The sequence below is a fragment of the Microtus ochrogaster genome, assembly GCF_000317375.1.
Source record: "Microtus ochrogaster isolate Prairie Vole_2 chromosome 6 unlocalized genomic scaffold, MicOch1.0 chr6_random_2, whole genome shotgun sequence".
Taxonomy (NCBI): domain Eukaryota; kingdom Metazoa; phylum Chordata; class Mammalia; order Rodentia; family Cricetidae; genus Microtus; species Microtus ochrogaster.
In genome coordinates this window covers 7,904,793-7,930,755 of record NW_004949095.1, presented here as the reverse complement: position 1 = coordinate 7,930,755, position 25,963 = coordinate 7,904,793, and the positions used below count along the sequence as shown (strand labels likewise).

Here is a 25,963-nt window from a genome sequence, read left to right as displayed (position 1 = left end):
AGATATGGGTCTATTTTCATTCTTCTACAGGTTGACATCCAGTTATGCCAGCACCATTTGTTGAAGATGCTTTCTTTCTTCTATTGTATACTTTTAGCTCCTTTATCGAAAATGAGGTGTTCATAGGTTTGTGTAATTTTTTTTAAAAAATGACATTTTTCAGTTTCCCTGTAATATATGGTATCTGCCACTAGGTGGTAGCAGGAAATAAAGATTATAACTTGAACCCTGGTTGTACCATTGAAGACAGTCACAAGCCATGCTTCTTGAAGCTCTTAGTTTTATGTAAACAAGAGATTCAACTCCACAAAATTCTAAATTTTATAACTTCATCTTCATAAAAAAATGATTAAATAAAAAAATGATAAAATGAATAGAAAATAAAATGATGCAGATTAGCAGACCTCACCAATTAACTATTTCTGTTTTGTTGGCTTTGTTTTGTGAGGGGGGTCTTTTTGTGTATCCAAGGCTGACTTGGGCTGTTCTATTTTTCTCTAGAGTATTGTGTTCCTCTGTTCTCAGGAAAATCAGCTATTGTTTAAAATCGCCAGTGGTTTTAAATTAAATGTATTAAATTCTTTTATGTTAAAACAGTTAAAATTGCACACAATCATTTGATGTTTTTGTTACATTGTATGATATTTAAACAGGTTAAAAATATCCATCTCTTCATATATCACACTATTCCAGTAAAAACATTTCAAATTCTCTTTTCTAGCTTCTTGAATTTTCTACACATATTTGTTTTAGTCATTCCATTGAGCGAAAGCACACCAGGACTTGCTCCTGTATAATTATAACTCAGGACACATCAACAAACCTTTCCTCGTCACTCCCTTTTCTCTGGTCTCCTCAATTTCTGTTAGCCACCATTCTACTTTCAATGTGTCTGAGATCAACTTTATGTATCCACAATATGAACAAGATCACAGGATACTTCTCTTTGTGTGGCTACTTAATTTTACTCAATATAATGATTTCCAGTTCTATGCATGCTGTCCCAAACAACTGAATTTTATTTTCCTTTGAGGCAGGATAATATTCTATAATATATATGTTACATTATTTTTCTCCATCCACCAGGTGACTGACACTTAGGTGGTTTCCATCTCTTAGCTATTTTGAATAACGCTGCAATGAACATTGTAGTACATATGTCTCTTTGATTTACTAATTAGATTTCTTTTGGATATACCCAGGAGTGGGATTTCAAGATTACATATTAACCTTTAGTGTATGTGTGTGTATGTTTATATATGTTGTCCTACTCTATTTCTTGCATCCTTGTTTTATAATTTACATTGTAAATGGATCATTTTTTTGATTTCTATTTCCTATAATTAGTTATTACCATATTGTAATGCTATGTTTTGGTAAATTACTAGAGCTAATAAATAAATTAAGCAAAATTTAAAGCTACAAAACAGCTATTTCCAAACCCCCACTTGTCACAGGTCTGGTGAAGATCCTGCCAGGCACACTCTTGAGTCTCCCACAAGGTTCTCCCAGATGTTCCTGTGCCACAGTACACTTGATTTCTAGGAATTCCTACAACCCACTGACCTAGCTAATCTACCATTTTGCTAAACTCCCATCTACTTTAAATATTTATTTTTAATATTTTTTGTAAATTATTAAGTATTTGCTTTTTGTACAACTTTCGATTTTTAAAGCACAATGCGGAGCTTAAATGGATTAATGATATCTGAGAGAGAAACATCATTTTATGTGTGCCTAAATGTATATTTCTAGGAGCACTGGAGAAACGTGTGATGATGGAGACCTGTTGAATGGAGACGGGTGCTCTAGAGTGTGTGCACTGGAGGAAGGCTTCAACTGCGTGGGTGAGTCCAGGGGTATGTGTCTTATGTTTAGAAATATATCAGTGTATTGCTGCATGAATTCTTAGTGTCTTGTGGCTTACTGATAAAGCCATAACACCAAATACTACATATATGTCATTAATTTCTCACTTTAACCATGAAGAAACTAATTGGAGGCACAAAAGGCTTAAGTGACTTCTTTTCATTTATTTACCTGAAAGTGCTAGGTAGAATTTGAGCCAAAGGTGTGCAGATCTAGAATTTCATGCTAAACAGATTATACTGGTCCCTAGCTTGATATTACCAGGACATTCTCTCGAGTCCTCACATATATGCCAACATGCCAGATAAACAAGCAATAATGTAGATTCTACATACAAATTAGGGTCAGGAAATAATCTAAGCCTGTGTAGAAACAAGGTATCTTTTGATGTCTGTGTTTAATAGGTGAGGTCATAAAGGCCAGCAGGGGGTCCTGGTGTTTTCTGTCCTGGGGAATGAGTGGTTATCAGTTATAACTAGATGACTTCATATCTAAACCCTTGGCATGAGAGGTAGCACACAAGGCTCTCCCTAGTTGTGATGAACGCATCCATGAACAGGTGTTTTAGAGGTAGACTACTTCCCTTCCCATGCACTGAGATGACTGTCTAGAGTAGAACCCCCACACCAAAGTTGTTTTAAGTAGCAGTGCATTTAATTCTTAAGACGCTGTAGTGTATCACAGTGCGTAAAACTTATCATGGTGCCAACTACTACATAAGCATACAGATGCTTCTGTCCTCCACAGCCAAAGCTTCGTATCACCTATCTGTCCTTCTGTCTAGCTATTCACCCATCTGCTGTGTACCATGTATTAAGTAGTATCACGTTTTATATTTAGTACTTATGGAACACTGACATTTGCTAGATTTTTCCCTCCCAGGTGTACAGGGCAGGAGTGACTTGGAGTCCAGCTTCGCTTTTAGAGATGTCTCTTCTACCCAATCCTGACATATGGACATACAGCTTTTGCTTATATAATTCTGGCAATGAAAAATGTACTCAGAACAGACAATTCTATTTAACAATGGTCTTACCTGTTAAATTTTTCCTTCTCCCAGTTTTCAGTTTGTAAACTGAGTCTCAGACCATCTTAGTGACTCATCTAGAGACACACAAGGCCCCTGCCAAGCCGGCCCTGAAACTTCTTTCCTTCTCTTCAATCAAGTGAGGTTTTCTTGCTCCGGCACTTCAGAGGATACATTCTTTCCTGTTTTATTTGACTTCCATTCAGATATTTGAAATGCCTCTTCACTATTCTTCTTTCCAATCCAAACATCCCCGCATGTGATTAGGTTTCCAGACCTTTCCTATTTACCCCAACCTGGCACGCTTTGTTTGGTCGATGCCCAGAAAGGAATCCAATCCCCCAGATGTGGTCTGGCTGTGCGGAGTGCACCGAACCAATCGACCCCCTCTTTTGTGCACAAGTATTTGTTAATGCCACCTCTGTTTGTATCATTTCTTCTTGGTAGCCACACAGTGGTCATATACTGAAAATAAACACACATTCTCTGAACACTGTACCTTCTCCAATGCAGCTCGAGTAGCTTTTAACTTAAGAACAGCATCCATGCTGTTCCTATCACATTTGATCCTTCAACTCCTATTTTCCCAGCCTCTAACACCAGTAAGACTATATCTCAATTACTTTAACTATACTTAAGTACTATATTTAAGCTTATGTTTAAGTTATTGACTGGGTTAAATTGATGAGGTATATTCCACTATTAGACATCTTTTTTGATTATCGTATGCTAAGTGTATGATTTTACCCCATTGCTTTTCAAAATATTAGATTGGAAGGAACCATTGGAAACGCAATTTTAAATTGTTCTATTATTTTCTTGTAGAATTGCAAAAATACATATTTTTTTGTTCTGTGGCTAAAAGGAAAAAAGACAAGAAATAAGAAGGAGCAGTCCCTGAGTTATAGATAGAAAATATATTATCTATGTATATCATTGTCATAAATAATAAGAAAGGCTGAGAGAGAGAGAGAGAGAGAGCGTGCACTTGCTCTGCTGGGAATGTTGTTTCCAATGCACACATGCTGAGAGGGAGAGGGTGCCACAAATTTGATAGACTACAGATGAAAGCCTTAAATGAGCTCAGAATCATGTCCTGTAGTGGGTGGCTTACACTGGCATGAAGCAGCAGATTTACCATGGAAGGGTTTTACATATGAGGCAGTTATTAAAGAAAACAATAACTATATTGGTGAGCAGCTGACAAACTACCAGAATATTCTTGTGGGGTTTCTGTGAAGAGGAAAAAATGAAAAAGCATGCTATAAGAATAATAAATCTTAGAAATGGTTTTACTGAGTCAGTGCTGGATAGTGTGGATTTGTTTTGAATCATGATTCTATTTCAGTGTCCTGTTTCTTTAAGTAGAAATGAGAAATTGGGTTGTGCTATTAACACTAATTGCCCTACACTTTGGTAGAATTTCACAGATGGTTTTATAAGTGTACCTAAGCTTTCTACAAGGAAGGAAGCCAGTCACAACACCTAGTAGGAACTGCCCTGTGTGGATGAATGGGACTTGCCCAGCATATCCAAACTCATCTTCCACCTCCAATAGTTGCCCGCAAATATTCCTGTTTTGTTTGTCTGCTCTGTTTCAGTATAGGTGGCACAGGGTACAAGGCTGAAAGAGGCATGGGCCTAGATTGTCTAAGTCTCACTCAAACCAAGCCCCACAGTTTGTGAGGGTCACTTCTCAAGTCACACAAACTCATTTAGACTTGCCTATCTCATTTATAAAACAAGCAATAATAATAACAAGAAAGCTACAAACCTCATGGTTATCCTAAGCTGAGAGACCTGATGCCTATAAGACCTGGATTCTTTGCAGCACAGTTTCTAAGCAGTTATGTGCTCAGAGAAAAATGTCTTAATGGTAAGAGTAATTTTTTACAAAAATCATAATTTGGTGGTTGATGTTTTGGTGAGTACTGTGCACCCTGGTCATCACAGGATTGTCTTTACTAGACTAAAGAATAGTTAGTAGGAACAACCATACTACATTTCTCCAAAGAATAAAAAAATCCCTCAAATGTCATACATATTTCTTGGCAGGAGAGCCAAGCCTTTGCTACAGGTATGAGGGAGATGGGATTTGTGAACCTTTTGAGAAGGAAACCAGCATCATAGACTGTGGCCTCCATACTCCTGAAGGACACTTGGACCAGTGGGCTACCCAGGCATATTCCTACCACGAAGATAAGAAGAAGTGTCCTGCTTCTCTGGTAACAGGAGAACCTCATTCAATGGTAAGTGAAGACAGATTGTAATGGAGTCCCGGCTGGCCCTCAGTGTTTAGGGTTCTTACATTTTAGTCAAGATGTTAGCATTCAATTTTGCCCTCACTGAGATCAGAACATGTGGGATGTTTTACTCTTTTGGCTTTTTTGGGGGGTGCCCACCACCCAGCTCCCAAATAAATCACACACGGAGGCTTATGAATGCCCAGCCTTAATGTGTCTTGTTTCTTGCCAGCTTTTCTTGTCTTAAATTATCCCAATTACCTTTTGCCTCTGGGTTTTTTATCTTTCTCTATTTCTGTAGACCCTTTTTCCTTCTTTCTCCATGGCTTGCTGTGTAGCTAGGTGGCTGGCTCCTGATATCTTCCTCTCCTCGTTCTGTGACTCTTCTTTCTCGCCTTGTTTTTCCTTTCATACTCTGCCTGCTAGCCCCACTTAACCTCTCTTCTGCCTCACTATTGGCTACTTATCTCTTTATTAGACTGTCAGGTGTTTTAGACAGGCAAAGAATCGAATCACAGCTTCACAGTTAATCAAATGCAGCATAAACAAAAGCCACACACCTGAAAATAATATTCCCCAACAAGAACAAGATAGTCATTGTTTTTTACGTCTGAGTAGTACTCTAATGTGTATATATTCCACACTTTCTTCATCCATCCTTCCATTGAAGGACATCTAGGTTGTTTCCAGGTTCTGGCTATTACAAACAATGCTGCTATGAACATAGTAGAGCATATACTTTTGTTGTATGATAAGGCCTCTCTTGGGTATATTCCCAAGAGTGGCATTACTGGGGTCCAGGGGTAGGTTGATCCCGAATTTCCTGAGAAACCAAAACACTGCTTTCAAAAGTGGTTGCACAAGGGGTGCACCCACCCATGGAGACAGTGGGGCTGATCTATTGGGAGCTCACCAAGGCCAGCTGGACTGTGACTGAAAAAGCATGGGATAAAGCCGGACTCTCTGAATATGGCTGACAATGAGGGCTGCTGAGAAGCCAAGGACAATGGCAATGGGTTTTGATCCTACTTCATGTTCTGGCTTTGTGGGAGCCTAGCCAGTTTGGATGTTCATCTTTCTAGACCAGGATGGAGGGGGGAGGACTTTGGACTTTCCACAGGGCAGGGAACCCTGACTGCTCTTCAGACTGGAGAGGGAGGGGGAGAGGAGTGGGGGGAGGCGGAGAGGAGTGGGGGGAGAGGGAGAGGAGTGGGAGGAGGGAGAGGGAAATGGGAGGCTGGGAGGAGGTGGAAATTTTTTTTTCAATAAAAAAATAAAAAATAAAAAAAGAACTCACTGCAATGAACATTTGCATGCAAAAAAAGAGAACAAGATAGTGTTAGCTGAAAACCTAGATTAATCATGAAATCCTGTAATTCACATGCATACTACTTGATCTCAACAACTTTTATTCAATAACTCAAGGCATATCCAGGCATCTCAAAGTTTAGCATAGACTTGCAGCTGTTATAAACTATATTTGGACTCTATGTGTTGGATGATTTAGTGTAAAATGATCAAAAGCAGCAACGAGAAATCAGAAAGTTTGAATTGGACAGCTGGATCCACTAGTATTACTGTTATTACATGACTATGTATAAGTCACTTGACCACTATGGATTTTTATTTGTTACTATCTTTTACATTTAACAGGCCAGTGTAGAGTTAATTAAAATTTTAAATATATATAAAATGTAAAAGTATGACTTGATTTAGGTTAGTATTGAAGGAATGCCAAAGTTAGTAGTTAGTAAATCAGGTGACTCTTTTCCCCTGACCATCTGCCAACACAGTGGGAGATCTTGGGAAGACTCTAAGAGGCTATTCTAATAGCATTGTTGAATTGAGGTTGAACACTAAAGACAAGATGAAGGGCAGTTAGTTCTTTGGGTACCATTCCAGATGCTTTCATTGCCAAATAGACTCTTCCATCCATTGTAACAATGGGCAAGATGTCTACAGAAGTAAAAGCTAGCAGCCCTCTGAGTATTGTAGGCCAGGATGAAATAAGTGTATTTTAAACCCCTGCTTTGAGGAAGCCTTTCTAAGTGGGTAGAGGAAGCTAATCAAGGTGCCTGTCTCGGGTGTCTTATCAAAGATGCAAGTGTCTAGATTCCCGCACTTCCATTCTTGTTTGTAGTTTTTCTTTTTCTTGTTGTGAACACAGTTGCTGCCTCTGTAAGCATGAAGTCAGCATTGTGTGTGTGTGTGTGTGTGTGTGTGTGTGTGTGTGTGTTAGTGGGGTTTCAGAGCCTTGCACAATCAGCAAATGTTCTGACACTGAGTTAGGCTCCCAGAATCTTGCAACCAACTTTTAAGAGAAGAAGAAGAAAAAGAAGAAGAAGAAGAAGAAGAAGAAGAAGAAGAAGAAGAAGAAGAAGAAGAAGAAGAAGAAGAAGAAGAAGGAGAAAGCAGGTCAAAGGGAAGTTGGTGTATGCCAACTGAGTGTTTGCTCATGTTTATTGTGAAAAAAAAGCAAATTTTCTGGACGCTCCATACTGTAGATTTTCATCTATCTTATGGTCTTCTTAATCACCCCTATTTGTGGCTAACCTTGAGGAAATGAACATTTACATAACTGGATAACTTTGAACAAAGTTGGCGTTCGTTAATAAAAAGGTGATGGGCAAGATACAATGAGGCAACTAGCCTCTTGTGCCACACTCTCTTTGCCAAGTCTTGGCTTCTTTCTCCTTAGAATTCTGGTGCCCAGTGACAAAAAGCCAGGAAAGTTGGCGATTCTGAGTTCACGACAGCTCTCTGAAGTGGCTTTTAGTCTAGCCTAAATGTCTTCTCTAAATGAAGGAGGAGACATTTCCTGAAATTCTGCTTCTTGGGGTTTCTAACCAGCCAAGTGCTCCCAGCCTGTGTGATTCAGTAGCTTCCCTCTTAGGCCAGTTGATGCTGATTGATAAGGACCTAACCACCACCCTGAAAAGACTTGCAAAGTGAATTATTGGATCAGTCCCCTGAAGTATGCCAGAATAATTCTTTGGGCAAGACTCCATGCTGATGGTGGGCAGAGAGTTGTCCTGTGTGTTTTCTACCCTAGGAAGATACATCTTTTTTTTTTTTAAATTGATTTTTATTGAGCTCTACATTTTTCTCTGCTCCCCTCCCTGTGTCTCCCCTCCCCTTCAACCGGCTCCCAAGATACATCTTGAGGGTTACAGCCTTGAGAAATTCTTCTACATGAATTTGGGTTTTCCTACATTCTAACTTCTGCATTCTGTATCTAACTGTGTGGCTGGTCGTTAGGCAGAAAAGTCGGCTCTGTGCTAGAGAGCGTCCGATTTTATTTACCTCCTGCACTCCAGACTTAATTTGGGACTGAAATTGCTTTTCAGAATTGTACTACTCATCATCCAGACTCATCCCCCCACCATCTACTTTCTGGATGGTTTCCCTGTGTCTTCAGTTTGAAGAGAGCCCAGAATGAAGGCAGTGAGAAGTCTGAAGATATCCTGCAGAAAGACAACGAGATTTGGCTCGAAGTAAGTGAGCCAAATATCTATTTGTAAAACCTGTAAATAGGGATACATTTGTGTGCATGTGTATGGGTAAAATGGGACATTTGACTGTTTTTTTTTTTTTTTTGGTTTTTTGAGACAGGGTTTCTCTGTGGCTTTGGAGCCTATCCTGGCACTAGCTCTTGTAGACCAGGCTGGCCTCGAACTCACAGAGATCCGCCTGCCTCTGCCTCCCAAGTGCTGGGATTAAAGGCGTGCGCCACCACCGCCCGGCTTGACTGTTTTATTAGAGTTTTTCTTCCTGTTACCTCAAAGTGTTTACATCTTAAATTTATTTAAAATTGACTTTCTTTGAAGTTTGGACTTCTATACAAGTAATCACTCTAGGGAAATAACATGTACCATGACATGCAAAATTAGAAATGGGTAGCTCAAATACCATAGTTGCCATAGAAATCAAGGAATAGGGCTTTTAATGTCACTGTCACAAGGCTTTTTTTGTGTGTTGCATCACAAACATATCTTGTAGTTTTGCTTCTATTGACACAGATTTCTTTTGTTGACTCTGTTACTTGAGCTAGAGTCTCATGCAGTCCAGGCTGTCCTCAAACTCTGACCCTGAGCTCCTGATCCTCCTATTCCACCTCCCAAGTGTGAGGATGACAGGTACACACCACCACAAACAGCTTATGCGGTGCTGGTAAGGGTTATCAAGGGTTCACACTCATCGTGTGAGACAGATTCACAGTCTCTGCCCCGTGGGTGTTCAGTAGCTCCAGAACCAATCTAATTCAACTTAGATCTTCTTTGCTGCATGTCACTTTTGTCAGAACCAGCAGCAGTATGCATGTGTTAGCTTCTGTGTTGACTCTATCTTTTATTTATTAATTCTGCATTTTGCTCTACTATATCATATGTTTTTGGGAATATTAGTACATTTTTCAGAACTAAACATTTTATTCAATCTTTAAATCACATAGTGTAAGTCTTAAAGACTCTCCATTTTCTTTCAGAATATATTGGCCATCTCGATTATTATACTTTACATTTTATATGAATTTTATAATCAGCTATTAGTGTTTTAATCTTGCTAGGGTTTACAATTTCCTATAATTTTTCACTTATCTTTTCACAAAACAAATAAAAAACTGCTAAGTTTAATTTTTCATTATTTTCTTCATTTTTATTGTTTGTTTTCATGGTTGTGAATATTCTAGACAAGTGTTCAACCATTGAGCTACAACTATGCTTTTAACTTGTGTTTCTTTTTCTGGTAACTTAAAATGATATTTTGATAATTGACTTTTGTCCTCTCTAAGTCCTCACTTTATATAATATTGTGAGATCACACAATGATTATACAAAGTGAGCAATAATCAATAAGGAGATTATGGTTGCTTCATGACCCTTAAAACATTTCTTATCACTTCAAATGCTCTTCCATTTTAGTTATGCATATGTGGAAAAGTAAAAGTAATAGAGCTGCCTTTTGTCTCTGGTTCACCACTATTTAGAACATTGGCAATATGGAAGATCAATGTGTTACACTTCTTTGCAAAAGCTTCAAAGATACCAAGGTAGTTTTACCCTTGCTTGCCTTTTTCTTATGTGACTTCTATGACAGAGCTGGTGTGTTTTTATGACTTGGTGAATTTTTTATGCCTTGCTTATACTGATAACCATAGACCAGTTCCTGAAGAGTATTCCTCACTCTTTGGTGACATGAAATATCCCAGTGAGGTTCTTTAGTATAAACTTTTTTCTTGACAATGGCTCCTCTAGGAAGTCTTGTTCTTTTGGTCAAAGCTACATTCCCTACTTTGGGGGAACAACTTCACTCCACTGCAATCTTCTGCCTGTGAGTCTGCACTCTTGAACCCCCACCATTCTTAGAGCTGGTTTCTTCTTCCACAACACCATTTGTCCATTGGTCAGGTTTCACTTCCAGCATTATCATGTTTCTGAGATGCATTTTCATCTTGTTGACTTCTTCTTTTGATTATCCATCCTGGCAGATTTTCACATGTGTTTGTCACTGGGGAAAAGTTGAAATCCCATGTGTATTGTGTGTGTAACCCAAATCAAAGCTTCATTCAGGCAGTGAGTGTAAAGAGGAAATGTTTCATCAATATGAAATAGTTCTAGTCACTAAGAGATTAACATTATTAAGCCACATTAAAGTCATGACTTTAGCAATGATGGGATTAGTCAATTGGTCAAAATTCAAACATATTACTAGTGTGGAGTTTTTTGGTTGTTGTTACAAGATTGGCAGTGAAATGTTTATTCAGTTGCTATTAATATATTGTATCAACTTGACTTGAGTCACATTGGTGAGTCAGTAGTTTTAGTTAAACTAATTTAATGACCATCATTTGTAGTATGCACATTGGAAATTGCCATATTTCTTCAAATTCCTATACCTTTCTTATAAATTATCTTCTTAACTAAAAAGTGTGTTTTTATCTCTAGTAATGTTTATTTAATCTTTGTATATTCCTCTGTTCTTTGACATAATCCTTCTTACCGTGTATTTTAAAACATACTTATCAGAATCACTTTAATGTGTACTTGAAACCATCCGTCTCTTTAGTGACCCGAGCTGTTTTATGCAGGCGATCTTTCCTCTTCTCACTCACTGGATTCTCTCCTCTATCACAACGACTGAGACTTTAACTGAACATCAGACGCTGGACACCTTGGAGAAATATTGACTGACACTGTCTTTATTTTGAGATAGCTTTATTGGAATATGTATAAAGATTCAGGAAATATTACCTCAATTAAGTAAACAATTTGAAGTACTAGAACCTCTGTTCTTATTTCTGTGAGTACTAATCTAATTTCTTCAATTTTTTCTTTGTTCTAAGAAATTCCCCTTGCAAAGCTTAAATTGGGCCCTCTACTTTGAAAGTCTCTAACTTCCATGGCCTCAGCAGTATGTGCCTGCCGAGGACCCTCCAGGGTTTGAGCCTGTCTCTGGACAGTCTTTGCTTCATTTATACTGTTACTTTGCACTGCTTTGGATATTAAGACTAGTTCTGAGACACAGAATGTCTGATTTCATTTAATGTGATTTATTTCCTTTGGAGATGTTGAGTCTTGAGTCCTGACAGATTTGTTTGTTCTCAAACATCATCTTCATCTTACTTAATTTGTATTTTTAAAGTCATCCTGCTAGAGCAAACTTCTTTTTTTACTATAAGCTACTCAATTATATCCAGAAGCAGAAATCTCCACCTGAAACTGTTAATACCCATCAGTTAGGTGCCTCTTGTAGTTTAGGCTTGTAGCTTAGTCCTGCTCAACAGCTAATCTAGAAGAAGAACCTCCATATTATACAACAAAATCAAATCAAAGGTTATATTAGTGTGTAAAGTGTCTAGTAAAATTTGATTTCATGAACCCATATGGTACCAAGTAAATTAGGAAGAGTATTTTGAAAATAAGCTACATTAAACAAATCATTTTCCAAGCACGGCAGAATTTCTGGCCCTTTACTCTTCATTTTAGTATAATTTAATCTTGATTTGATACACAGATATGATTTGTATGCAGTGAATCAGAGACAAATTTATTGCATAAGTAAAAAACAACAGTACTGGAAAACATTAGTTTTGAAAACTTATTTCCAAAATCTTTCATTCACTTACATGTTACTTGCCAAAATAAAAGTTCTGTCATTTTAGCCAGTTTTACTGAGGTAATATTCTCTTGATTTTCTTTATTCTGATCTTCAGCCAATAGAACAAGAACAGAAGAATTTTTTTCAGAGTATATAATATAAGTCATCTATATTGTTTACAATGAGAAACACATTTTAAAGTCATTTATGGTTTATACAATGCATATTCTTATGTTTTTTGCTGGTATTCTCACATATCTCTGTGAGTGACAGGAGAGATGTTTTTCTATTTCAAAGATGAAGAAAGCATCCACAATTTGAAGTACTTTTTCTACACCACTAAAGGATAAAATGGTAGTTAGGAAACCATATGCTCACATCTTGACAATAATCTCGTGAATGTCCTCCCTCCCCCCCCCCGGACTCTGTTACTAATTCCACCAGCATTTATTAAGCACCTGTAGTATGCCAAACCCAGAACTGAGCACTGGTAATGCATAGAGCAGAGAAGCAATAGGAAGAAAGCAAGAACACAAGTGGAGACGAACGAAAGGTGCCCTCCCTTGTTTGGTTGCAGTTCTTCTAAAGTTTTGAAAGACTGTGTACCAGTGAATCTGGGTGAGAGGATTAATTCAGCACATTTTGTAAACTTACATGCAGGAGCAGGTGAGTCCCAGAAAGCGTGATTTCTTTAAGAAAGTGCTTTGAATCTAAGTAATGCAGGAAACAAATGCAACCATTTGAGATGCAGACACTCCATAGACACTTGTTTGGTTCCTAGGGAGCTAGACACCATATGCAAAATCGTATGCTCATGTTTGTTTCTGTGGTTCTAAAGTGTCTCCAGTTTGAAATGATCTCACTTAGGCTGGACTGGTTAGCAATCCTAACAGAAACCACCGCATGTTCACAGTATTTTAAAAACCAGAGTCTTCACATCAGCTATAAACCATGGACCACTGCCTGGAAATCCTTTCTGCACAAGCCTAAAGCCTGTTCACCATAATTTATTTCCTTTCTTTGTTTGGTATCAACTAGCTAAACACTGAACATGAGTATCTAAGAACATGCAATGTGTATTTAATTGGTTAGATTTCAAATGAGTACCCCTAACACGATGCAAACAGGGAAAAACACACTTGTCAAACTGTGATCTGTTCCACATAGTATTTATTATACACACTTTTAAATGGTTATTTTAAAATTCAGAGATGCTAAGCATTTAAATGGTGTAACTGGTAAAAGTATAGATAGGATTATAATTAAAATCCAGTATATAACAAAGACTGTGGTCTTCTCTTTCCATAATAGGAGTTGGGAATACAGTTTCTATGAAGAACCAGTTATAAAATACTTCAGGTTTATTGGCCACAATCCATATTATAACTGTTTAACATGGCTATTAGTATGAAGGTAGAAAGTATAAATTGTTTTTTTTTAAACAGAACTTCTAATTTTACATACTTTTCATATTATATTTGTTTTTATTTTCAGCTATTTGAAAAATTATGTGTTTTAAATCACAGCCATATAGAAATAGGAATTGGGTCAGGATTAGCCCACAGACTGCAATGTGCTAAGCCCTGCTCTACGCCATGTTTCTAAGTTACTACTAAAGACATTCATGACTGTTTATTTTATTTCAGCACCGTGTTATTCAAGCTTTTGTTACTGTGACAAAATACTTCATGTAAACAGCCTAATGGAAGAAGAGTTCATTTTGGATCTAGATTCATAGGTTTGGGTCCATCTTGGAGCGGACAGAGAGGGTGGTAGAACAGTTCACACACAGTCAGGAAGCAGAAGAGAATGTCTATGGCACCAGCCTCCTCCTGCTTTGCCTTTGAGACTCTTAGTGCTCCAGCACATGGGACAATGTAATTCCACTACAGGGCAAGTCTCTTCTTCTCAGTCAGTCCTCGGTGGAAGGATCCTCACAGACAAATGCAGTGGCCTGTTTTAATCTAAGTTCTTCAATCTAAGCAAGTTCACAATCAAGGCTAAAAGTCTTACACATGACAAAATGCACATGTATGTCTGTGTGTATACATGCCCATGTGTATGCTCAAATATGTAAGTGCACATGCATACATGTGCTTATGTGTGTGGAGACCATATATTGGTTAGTGTTAGCATGTCCTCTTCAGTCCCTCTTCACATTAATTTATTTATATAGAGAGTCCCTAACTAGACCTGAGCTCACCAGTTCAACTAGGCTTCTTGCTGGCCAGTGAGTTCCAGGGTTTCTCTCTTTCCTCTGGGATTGAATTACAGATGTGCACTGACACACCCAGCTCTTCACAAAAGTCCAGGGGATCCAAACTCAAGTCCTCATGTTTGTTCAGCAAACATGTTCATGACTGAGCCATATCTCCCATCCCAACATCTACTTTTGAGTCTACATAATAAACACTGTCCCATATGAACAACGTATTTGTATATTGGGAGAACTAGAGAATGAATGAATTACCATTTCGGCCTGTAGTTACATATATGGCAGTGGTAGCATTTGCGTTTATATTGTGGAAACAGAGTATCCTAAAACATGTGCTACAAATTCAATAAAATACAACATGGACTTAAAATGTCCTGATTAAACATGAGATGTTTAGCTTAGTTTTATCATGAGCATTAGTTTGTAGTACAGAGCTCATGAGCTTTATCTCCTAAGCTGAATTTTCCTATTAATCTCACCTTCCATCTCCATACACATGCACATACAGCTTTACTCTTTTTGGTTGTAACAGAATGCTTTCAGTATAAGAACTTGCCAGAATTTTCATATATCTATAACTTCCAGACAGAAGTTTTATAATTTTCCTTCTCTGGTAACAACTCCTCTTCTTTGTCTCTCCAATAAATACACAATTCTCTTTGAAGATTTAACTCAAGGATTGTTTTCATTACAAATCGGAGTCTTTCATGACTTTTGCTCTCAATCCCTAGATACCACAGTCACACTTTCTCCTCAGTGCACCCATCTTCCAGAAGGTCTGCATACTTCACTGTTCTATTTCTATTTAACGATTTGTCTGTCTTGTGAACTATCCAGCTTTTGAGAGAAGCAATGTGTACTCCTGAACCTATGTACCAAGCTGGGAAAAAAAAGCCTCCTTTTGCTGTTCAAAAATGTTTGGCGATGTGGCGTTAGAGCTCACCATTTGGGAGTATTCGATGTACTCAGGACACAGGACAAAAGTGGACAAGGATTGTGACTTGTGATGTGCTGGCAAAGAAGAGGTGCCAGAGGCCAGAGATTGAGACAAGTACTTCATCTTGGAAAGACTGAAAAGATTGACTGGCTAGAGTCTGAGTGAAAATCACATCAAAGGAGGTTTCCAATGGTGGAAAAAAAATCCACAGCTATTCTTTGATTTGCCATATGGACTCTCTAGAAAGCAAACGCCAAGATAGAATTCAGTATTCAGGAGATTTATTAGACAATGGCTTAGAAATCAGCTTCTGTGGGACAGCAGGGAAGGAAAAATGAGTGGATAAAAAGAGAAACTATACATCATTGATAAGGTCATAAGAACACTCCATGTTATCCCAAAGGACTAAGCCATGGTGAATGCAAAGTCCTGCTACATTAACCTTGAGATAGTCATGTTTTTGAATAAAGACTGGAGCAAGTTAGATATGTACCTTATAATCTTTAGAGCAATCAGGAAAGTACACATATATACAAGTAGTTGTAGGTAAAATGTCAAAAGATGAAATGGAATAAAAATTACTTAATTCTCCAACAAGAAGGCAGAGAAAGAGAAACCAAGAACCAACAAGATTTACCAAAGAGGAAAACAAAAGCCAAGATGACGTGCTTAAATCCAACTAAGTAATTTCTTTTATTAAGTAGAAGTTGTTTCAGAAAGTCATGAAAATACAGATCATAATATTTAGATTATATACTGTTTACAATACACACACTTTCAATATAAAACAAGGAGATGAAAATTAAAAGCTTGAAAAATTATAAGCACAAAATAATTATGTATTGTGATAATAAAATGATAAGTGTTGAATTTGTGAAGAAGACCGGCAACATTGTAAGAAAATTAAGTACTTAATATTTTATCCTCAAAATAAGTGAACTGAGAATTTGACAGACCTGATGGAGACACTGCCATTCTTATAATTCATTATAGCTGAAATTTTCATCACCTCCTTAATAATTTATACAATAAAAAGGTTAAAAACAAATCAGGACAAATACGTAAGATTTCAAAATAATTATCAAATATTGTAATCTAATTGGTATTTATAGAAACATTACACTCAATAACTGAAAATAATACATAGTATTCTCCAAACTAGAACACTATAAAACAAGTCTCAATATATTTATGATTAAAATCATACAGAGTAGAGTTTTTTAACCTCAGTAACACTAAGATAAATGGGAATAACAAATTATCTTTAAAATCCACAGTTGTTTTTGCAATTAAATAATATTACTAAATAATCTGTGGGTCAGCCAGATATGTTGTTTCTGTCTCCCGAGTGCTGGGATTATTAGTGTAAGACAATATGTCTCATCTAGGTGTCAGGCCATTTTAAGGGAGATTCTGTCTCAATAAACAAAAACAAAATCATTAAAAACTCAATCCATAAGTCAAAAAAGGCCTTTTGATGGAGATTAGTAAACATTTTGAGTAGAATGGTACTGGTAACTGTGTGACTTTTGAAGGTTAAGGCCATAGGGCCCTATGGCCCTAATGCTTGCAGGGAAATTTATATCTTTAAAAATCCATGCAATATTTAAAAGGATATAAAATTATTAATCAAAGTTCCTTCCTTATGTCATTAGAGAAATTACAAGATAAGCAAAAGTAAAAATTAAAATGAACAGAAAAAATAAGTGGAATAGAAAATGATCCAGTATTTTCTACTAAATTATGATTAGTTTCTTTTCTCTAGACATGAATTCAGTGAAGTTAGACTCTTCCTTTATACTTTATGAGATATGAAAGAAGCTAAAAGTAAAACATGGAAGAAGAAAATTTCATTTTCTCACAGAATGAATCAACATGCAAGAACAACCTAAAAATAATTTCATTTAGTACCGGTTTTTAAGAGATTAAGAAGAAATGAGTGTGTTTCTGAATTTCAACAGCTACCAATAAAAGGTATGAGTGAAGAAAACATCTTATGAAGTGAAATTGACAAAATAATTAGTAGTAAATATGAAAAGAAATGGGGAAGAACTATGGAAGAAGAGCACGAGCTAACACGATGAGACAGCTTGACTATATGAGTGTGGACTTGTTCTGCAGGGAGAGAGAATCTCATGCAATTCTCACACTAAATCTCGAAAGGTCATGTAATCTCCATTTAAAAACCCAAAGATCTCCAGTGAAGAATGACAATGCTGAATTTCATGGTTTTTTTTTTCTTCAAATAGCAAAACACATCAATTATAGTGTGTTGTCTGGATTTCTGTCCTGCCCAGTTCCCACAATTGTTAAGTCCCAAAGAAATCACACATAGGTCTACATTAACTACAAACTGATTGGCCCATTAGCTCAGACTTCTTATTAACTCTTATAACTTATATTAGCCCATTATTCTAGTATATATTAACCACATGGCTCAGTACCTTTTTTAGCAGGGCAGTCACATCTTGCTTCTTCTGTGTCTGGGCCAGGACTGCGTCCTCTTCCCAGAATTCTCCTGTTCTCATTGACCCACCTCTACTTCCTGTCTGGTTGTCCACATATACTTTCTTCCTGGCTACTGGCCAATCAGCATTTATTTAAAATATAATTGACAGGGTATAGACCAATATCCCACAGCAATAGTGATTTATAAATGAAGAGTGTGGATAGGCTGGGCGGTGGTGGCGCACGCCTTTAATCCCAGCACTCGGGAGGCAGAGGCAGGCGGATCTCTGTGAGTTCGAGGCCAGCCTGGTCTACAAGAGCTAGTTCCAGGACAGGCTCCAAAACCACAGAGAAACCCTGTCTCAAAAAACCAAAAAAAAAAAAAAAGAGTGTGGCTAGATGAATGGGCCAGGCGTTTGGGAAATGTGCATAGGGATGTTAGCAAACATGCAAACACAGGCTTCATCTCTATAGAAGGAGGCCACTTGTTTATCCTGGCCACCCAGAACCAAAATAAACACACAGAAACTATATTAATTAAAACACTGCTTAGCCCATTAGCTGTAGCTTTTTTGGGCTAACTTCTACATCTTTTCTGTTGTTTTTTTTTGTTTTTTTTTTTTTTTATCTTCAAGACAGGGTTTCCCTGTAGTTTTTGGTGCCTGTCCTGGAACTAGCTCTTAATTTAACACATTCCTATTGATCTGTATATCACCATAAGGTTGTGGCCTACCAGCAAAGTTTCAGCACCTCTATCTCTGAGGTTGGATCATGACATCTCTCTCCTTCTTCCTTCTACCAGCATTCAGTCTGGTTTTCCCTGCCTACCTAAGTTCTGTCCTATCAACAGGCCAAGGCAGTTTCTTTATTCATTAATGGTAATCACAGCACACAGAGAGGACTCTCACATCACATCTCTGCTGAGCAATTACCAGATAGTGTGAATGAGTCCTGTGGCCTGGACCTATCATTCACCCCAGATTAGTCCACCCCAAGTGGAATAAACAGATTTCTTACTTTTGCCACTTTTTAAATTTCTTCCTTACTATCATGAAGTAGACCATCCCAATATGCAATAATTGCTGGTCCTTTAGTGTTTTCTCTTTGGTTCACAGTATAGGTGAATTCATGCATTGTTCTCCCTCTGGTTAGAACAACATTTTTCATTTTCTTATGTTTGAGTTTTAACTTTGCCTTTCACTGTCGCCTTTTAGCATCCTTGTTTTTTTTTTGCATATACTGTATGATTCATACTACTTATAAAGAAATGTGGCAAGCCAATTTCTCTAATGGTATCCACTGTAGTGTTCATTCTCGTCTAATTTTATAGCATGGCACCAGGTGTATACCAACTCCTAGGTCTGTTTTACACTCTTACATTGCATTTAATTTGTCTGTTTTCCTGTTCATTACACCACCTCACTGTCTGCATTATTATGATTTAAAGTTGACTGTACATATTCCCCTTTGCCATTTTTTGCACATTTGACTTAAAAACTGAAGTTCATTACTCATGAAACATTTATTTTTTCTGCATAAAATTCAAAATGTAGCCTTGTGATTCTGCCCTTTGTGTCACTGTTCTGTTGAACCAAACAGACAATGTTTGAGACATCAAAACAATTTTTTCCTTGTAAAGGGATTTTAGATGTTGGTTTTATATGACATTTTATTGGCAGGTTTTATTTTTGACATGTATATTTACATTTGTATATGGAATTCATTTATATATTTCCTTTTAAATATTCAGTTTGCTAATGTCTCATGAAAGTGGTAGTATGATTTTTCCCCATTTTTTATGTTTGGAAACTGTGTAAAACTAGGTTTACTTCTTCCCTCAAAATTCACAAGAACACACCTAAAAACAAAATCAAAAGCTAACAAAAGAACCTCAGTTCAGGGCTTATTCGGTGGAAGATTTTTAATTATGACTTGATTTTTTTGAGTTTTAAAAATATGTTCCATGTTTCATTTCTTTTCCATCTTTGGGTTATTGGATGTTTCTGGGAAATTACTGATTTATTCTACATATTCAAATGTAGTGCTGATTCCTGTTCCTACTGTGCTTTTATTGCTTTTCCACTTCTGGCCATACTTACCATGCCTTTAGAGATACACATTTTTGGACATTGCCTTAATTACAAGTGAGATTTGTCCACCTTTCTGGAGTCTTCGGGGACAGTACTTTGTCTCACTCAACTTACTTCTTATTACTTCATTGACTTCTTTTTTATTGCTATCACTTTTTTTCTGCCTTGATTGTCTGGACTTACACTGATGTTCTGACTTTAGGTTTCAGATGCCTCACTTGGTTGTTTTATTTTTGGTGGTGGGTAATTTTTCTATTTATAATTACTACTTTAATTGTGTCCCATAAATCTTGATGTATAGACCTCTTGTTCCCATTTGATTCTAAGAATTTTGTAATACTTTATGACTTGTTTTTATAACCTTAGACTTTTTTATAATTGTATTTGTTTACATCATTGATTTTTCAGAGCATAAGAACTTTTTATTGTGCCAGCTGGGATATTAATAGAGGGTGTTTTTTCTCCTCCCTTTGGCCCTATGTTTTATTAGTAAATCCTTAAATGGCAAGTTTTTATTCATTTAGGAATTAAGAGCCAATCCATAATAAGAATTCTTACTCTGCATTAATTTGTCAAAAAAATGTCAATTATTCTTAGTTTTCTCTCTCTCGCTACACACATATCTACAAAATTTGTTCATCCTTCTCACTTTGGTTTTATGTTCCTGATTACTTGTTCTTTTTCTCTTTATTTTTTGTTCTGCTTATAATACAGTCTTTAATTTCAGTTTGATAAATTCTTATTTTTAAGTTACTGACAAATACAGTTTGATTATACTCACAGAATACCCTGAAATATTTTGATACACTATAAAACAGTCACCACAGACAAGCCTAGTTAAGGGCATTTATCTTCCTAACACTGATCTGGGGGAAAAATAAACTTTCTAGTTGATTTTAGGTTTTAGATAAACAGCAACTAATATTTAACATCAATATTTTCATGTATTGTTTGGGCATATGAAAACACAAAATTTATTGTGTGTCAGATATTTAAAGTTAAGCGTACATTCTGTATCCTTGTTGGTTGGTTTTGTGACATATGACAAGTCTTCAGCCTTTTTTAAAGCCAGTCAGATGCTAATTTGTTATTTGGAAATTATTTCGACTATCCTGGAAGTTGTGTATATGTCATTGTTTGACCAAAAGTAAAAAGTACATGTATATAAGGCACTGGGACTGAATACTACTTTGAATATTTGGTTAAAGTAAAGCTCATAGGATTCTAAGTGAGTATGTGGGAACATTTACCAGTGATCTGACTTTTCAGTCAACGCTACAGACCGAACAATAGATTAGTAGGGGCTTTAGGAATTGGAAGAAGACGAGCACTACAGAGAATGAATTGTAACCTCTGCTATTACTTACTCCAACAAGTAACTTCTGGAAACATGCCATCTCTCTGGGTATCAGGTTTCTTTTGTAATTTCCTTTAAAAGAGGTATTTACATGACTGCTTCCAACTTGCACATACATGTAAACTTGATAGTGAATTTTTTAAAAGGAGGTAAATAGGACAAACGATAGTCTAACCCTGAGCTGCTAATGGCCAAGGGTGAGGACAAAGCTTTCTGGGGTATTGTCAAAGCCTCAGCCCAGGAAGTATGCTTGCTCCCAGAAACCTTGTTAGAAAGGTGGAGCCTCAGTTCTAGTAACTGAGAATTTGCCTTGTGACCAGTTCCTCGGCAGCTTGCATCCATGTTGTTTGCATTGTAGCCAGGTCCTGGGCAGCTTGCATGCACGTTGAAGTCTGAAAATGGCTGCTAAAGAAGAGTGTTATCTCAACAGTGAAACAGTTGATGATCAGAATGGTTCAAATCTACTCCCAGTTCATCAAGTGGAAACTCACTAACAGGATTTTGTGCTTAATAGGACAGAGTTTCCTGAAGTGCATTGGAATTACTTCTCTGTGTATAATGGAAATTTATGAAAAATAATTGTCTTCAGAAGAAACTTTTCAGTTGTGTGGATTCCTGCATGCCTTAGGGATCCCAAAAGAACAAAGATGACTATGTGTATATGATTTTCACTTCCTTCGAAAGCTAAACTAGTGCTCTAAAAGGGAAGTCCCACCTTCCTGTTTACCTCTAGAGGGCAAAACTTTATTTCCCCTTTCCTATTTAATTGTTGCTAATCTAGAATTCAACTGTTTTTATAGGAAAGCATGTGCTTGTTGCAAGCAGCGCAACCTCACACACTCTAAGCTCTGTAAATATCTGGGGAATCCATTGTTTCTAATGAAGAATGGACACTTGCCACCTGGCCCATGCTCCCATCCCTTCCCTCGTTTCGGTTTCCAAGAGGATTATTTCTATCTGGATTCTATAAGGACTGTTTCTATCTGTATTCCATAACCCCTTTCCTTATATTCAGGCTTTATCTTTGGTGGAATGTTCCCTGGGACTCAGGGTTTGAGATGAAAATCTATATGCAGAAAGTCTGCTGAGGACTCTTGTTGGTGTCAGTGTGCTGGGGAGTATAGGAACTAGGATTAGTGTGTGGGAGTGGCCTGAAAAGAGCGTCAGAATCATGGGAAAGCTGGGAAGACCCTTCAGAGCAATCTCACTCTATTACTCAGTATCAGCAAATGTTGCTTGATACAAGCTTCCTGCCCTTCCCACCCATTCTCCAAGAAAGTGGCACGGCCCTGCATGAGGAGGTCACCAAAGGGGCAGTTTCTAGAGAGACATTACTTTGTAGTGAGTGTCACAGTCATAAAGGAGGTGATGTGGGAGCCACACTGTACCAGCAACTGCTACACATGTGGTTCTGTCCCTTCCTGCTCCTCCTTTGAAGCCCCATAAGTCTGTCTAGTCCAGTCTTCACAGACTTGGCCTTGTCTAAAATGAACTTAAAGAGACGATCTAGATGGAAGTGCGCTGGTCATCTGAGCAGATCTTAGCTTCTTCCATAGGCTTGCCAAAGCTTACATTTTTGAAAGTCTAACCAAGAACTGCGGGAGCCATGGGAGCAATTACACATAATGATAAGTTACTCCAGCTCTTATAGAAACGGCAGTGTATAAATTCACTGTGGTTATAGTCTATAGCTCTGTAGAGGAATAAAGCGGGACCTCGTTTAGGGTCTGATCAATACCAAGAGGAAGAGGAGCCTAGATATGAGGAGGAAGTGTAATGAACTCAAAAGTCTGGAAAACTCACTGTTTAGAGTTTAATCGTCAACTAAGCCCCTTCCTCGATTAGACATAAGCTCCGGGTAAGATCATTTGCAACTTGGAGCTAATCTCTGCCTTGTCAAAGCTTCTGATGACAAAATCCTTAGAATGACTCACCTGAAGTCATGAATGTTTAAGAATTTTCACCTACAAAAGCACACATGGTTTCATCCAATAGTAGAATAATTGTATTCTGAGTTTGCGTGGGCCCTTGTTAAACTGCAAGTGACTTTTAAAGGTACCTCTCCGATCCCTAAAACTGTTGAAAGCCTTGATGTTTTCATGTTCATTTGACTTCATAGATGGAGAGGGAGTCCTAAAAATGTGTTTGGGGGAGGATCTATAATCCCCACTTATCTAAAACTAGAAGTGCTTTAGACTGGAAAATTGGGAAAGCTACCATGCTCCTGTGTACCATTCCTGGGGAAAAACTTGGTTTGCATTCCACAAGCAAACTTTTATGTACTGAAGATACCCTATTAAAAATCTCCTGTAAGCATAAAAGTCTGCTGAGTTTGGTGAGGGCTCCAAGAAAACATGTTCTCATGCTGTTCAAATAGCAGGAGGCACCTGCTTGCTTTCTTCTGACCCACGGCATCCATTTTCCCTTTGGAGAAGTGCTATAAAGGAGAATAGATGAAATGGTGTGGGGAAAAGCCAGAAGTTAGCCAGAAGCATTTTAAATGTTCTTCTTAAGTTTCAGGGTCTACTGTTCAGTGACCACCACAAACGGTTACCTGTATATTGAAATATTTGGTTTGAATGTACTTTGCATCTATGCCTAGTAGGCAGTCTGGAGATGGGTTCTACAGGTATTTTTTTTTTTTTTTGATTTTTTGAGACAAGGTTTCTCTGTAGCTTTGGAGCCTGTCCTAGAACTGCTTTTGTAGACCAGACTCACAGAGATCTACCTGCCTCTGCCTCCCGAATATTAAGAATAAAGACGTGTGCCACCACCAACACTGTGGGTTCTACAATTCTAATTAGAGATGGTGTCTCTCGATCTTAATTCTCCTTCAGTGGCCAGTGATTGGGGTTAAATTTGGGAGTTCATATGCAGTCATTGAGTAAAAAGCAGCTATGCTGCCTCTCCGTCTCCTGTCTCTGTCCCTCCCTCTCATCAGCACCGGCCTGTATCCCTCTGTCATAACCTGTCTCAGTCTTCTGTCTTGCTCTACCACCTCTCTCTGCACCATTCATCTTCCATCTACTTACCTCACGTCATCCACCTTCTGGCCTCTCTGTCAGGATCACATCTGCCCATGTACCTGCTGATGCTCTCTCTACTTTGTTTTCTCGTTGCTTCAATGGTCTTTGTGACAAATTCTTTTCATGTTCCTCTTCTTTGAAAGTGATCTTTACATTTTAAAATTGTTCATGTTTCTGAAAGATGTTGGCTTCTTTCTGTAATTTAGCTGTCACTTTTCATCTTTGCAAGAGCCAAGTTCAATTAGTTGTATAGAGCTCATGCATGGCACGTGATCTATGCAGAATCTATCAAGAACTCAAACACTGAGAACGCCTATGGAACCCAAACAAACATGGAGAACCAGTTCACATTCCTGCAAGTCAGTTTATAAAACCACATCGAATATTTTTGGACTGTACATTTAGAAGAGGATAATTTTCTGTATAATATATCCTTAAATTTAAATTTTTATTCCTTCTGTTTTTGTGCTCATTGCAAAAACTGAATGAGGTGTATTTCTTTGGAAAAATAAGAGTGGTTGAATATTGAACCCTTAATGTTCATAGGTGTTATCTTGTCTGCTTTTGTTTGATATCACTTGATCTACCTTGTATCCATATGATATAAGTAATCTCTCTATTATTGTCTTTGGGAATGAGGAACCCCAGCTTCAGGCAGAGGTAGATCGCTTATGTTTATATAGCTAGCAAAGGCGTATCTAAGAGGCAAACGCAGGGCATCTGCCAGGTTCTCTTTCTCTGTCAGAGAATCTTAGTCTCTCTCCATGTCTCTGTCTCTGTCTCACTTCATCTCTCCAGTGAATCTTGCTTTCTTCTTATGTGAACTCAGATAGATAATTATATGTAGAGATTCAGACTGATCTCTGCTATTGATGTGCAAATAGTTGTGAGGTAAAACATGTGCTTTCCATGTTTGTAGTTGCTGCTGTGAGATATACTCGGGCTCCATTTGAAAATTAAGCTCACCTATCTTCTCTGTGTCTCTGTGAGGGGGAAATGTCCAAGATACAGCCTCTCAGGAACCAATCACCTCGTCTCTCTGCAGGTGTAACCCAAAGTTCTCTGCCTGTGTGCCCCTTCTAAGTCTCACCTGTGGTTTTCCTGCTTAAGCTGTGGCCTGGAAATGTTGCTGTAACCTCCCCCTACTGAGCATGGCACCGAGGCACTGCCATTTGAACAGGCTTGAAGTTTCACAGTGACTTGGTATTCAAACTGCCACAGAACAGAAGTCTAGGTTGTTAAGAGATGCAAACGGCATTGGAAGGTTTGGGTATGGATCCTAGGGACAGAAAAGCCCACACCCACCATAAATCCTACCTCTGCTACCTAGTTTGGGATGGGTGGAAGACTGAGATGCTCTGTGTTTCGCTAAGCCACCCCACTCTCAGGTTCTGAGGCCTTCTTGTTTCTGACTGAGGAAATGAGCTGTCTTCCAGTCTCAGGTCTCTGTTGTGGTACATGGAAAGGAAGAGGCTATGGGGAGGTCCCAGGAGGCTTTGATGTCATTTGCTACTGGGGTCAAGAGCTCTGAGTTAGACTCTTGGTTTTCTTGGGATGGTTTTATGTCTAGCCCTTGGCCATCCAGGGATAGAAGGCTTCATTTTCATTTTAGAAGCTGTAACTTGTGTGACTGCATGTTTTTGAAGTTATGAAGGA

At 37.9% G+C, this 25,963-nt stretch overlaps 1 protein-coding gene across 1 annotated transcript in view; it reads left to right on the top strand.

Moving 5' to 3' along the window:
- Pappa2 (pappalysin 2) overlaps nt 1-25,963 on the top strand; it is a 246,201-nt gene that overhangs the window by 116,519 nt on the left and 103,719 nt on the right. The window contains exons 9-11 of the mRNA XM_005363933.2: nt 1,756-1,847; nt 4,952-5,145; nt 8,487-8,633. Coding sequence (XP_005363990.1) covers nt 1,756-1,847; nt 4,952-5,145; nt 8,487-8,633 — 433 coding nt within the window. The remainder of the gene's footprint in view (nt 1-1,755; nt 1,848-4,951; nt 5,146-8,486; nt 8,634-25,963) is intronic.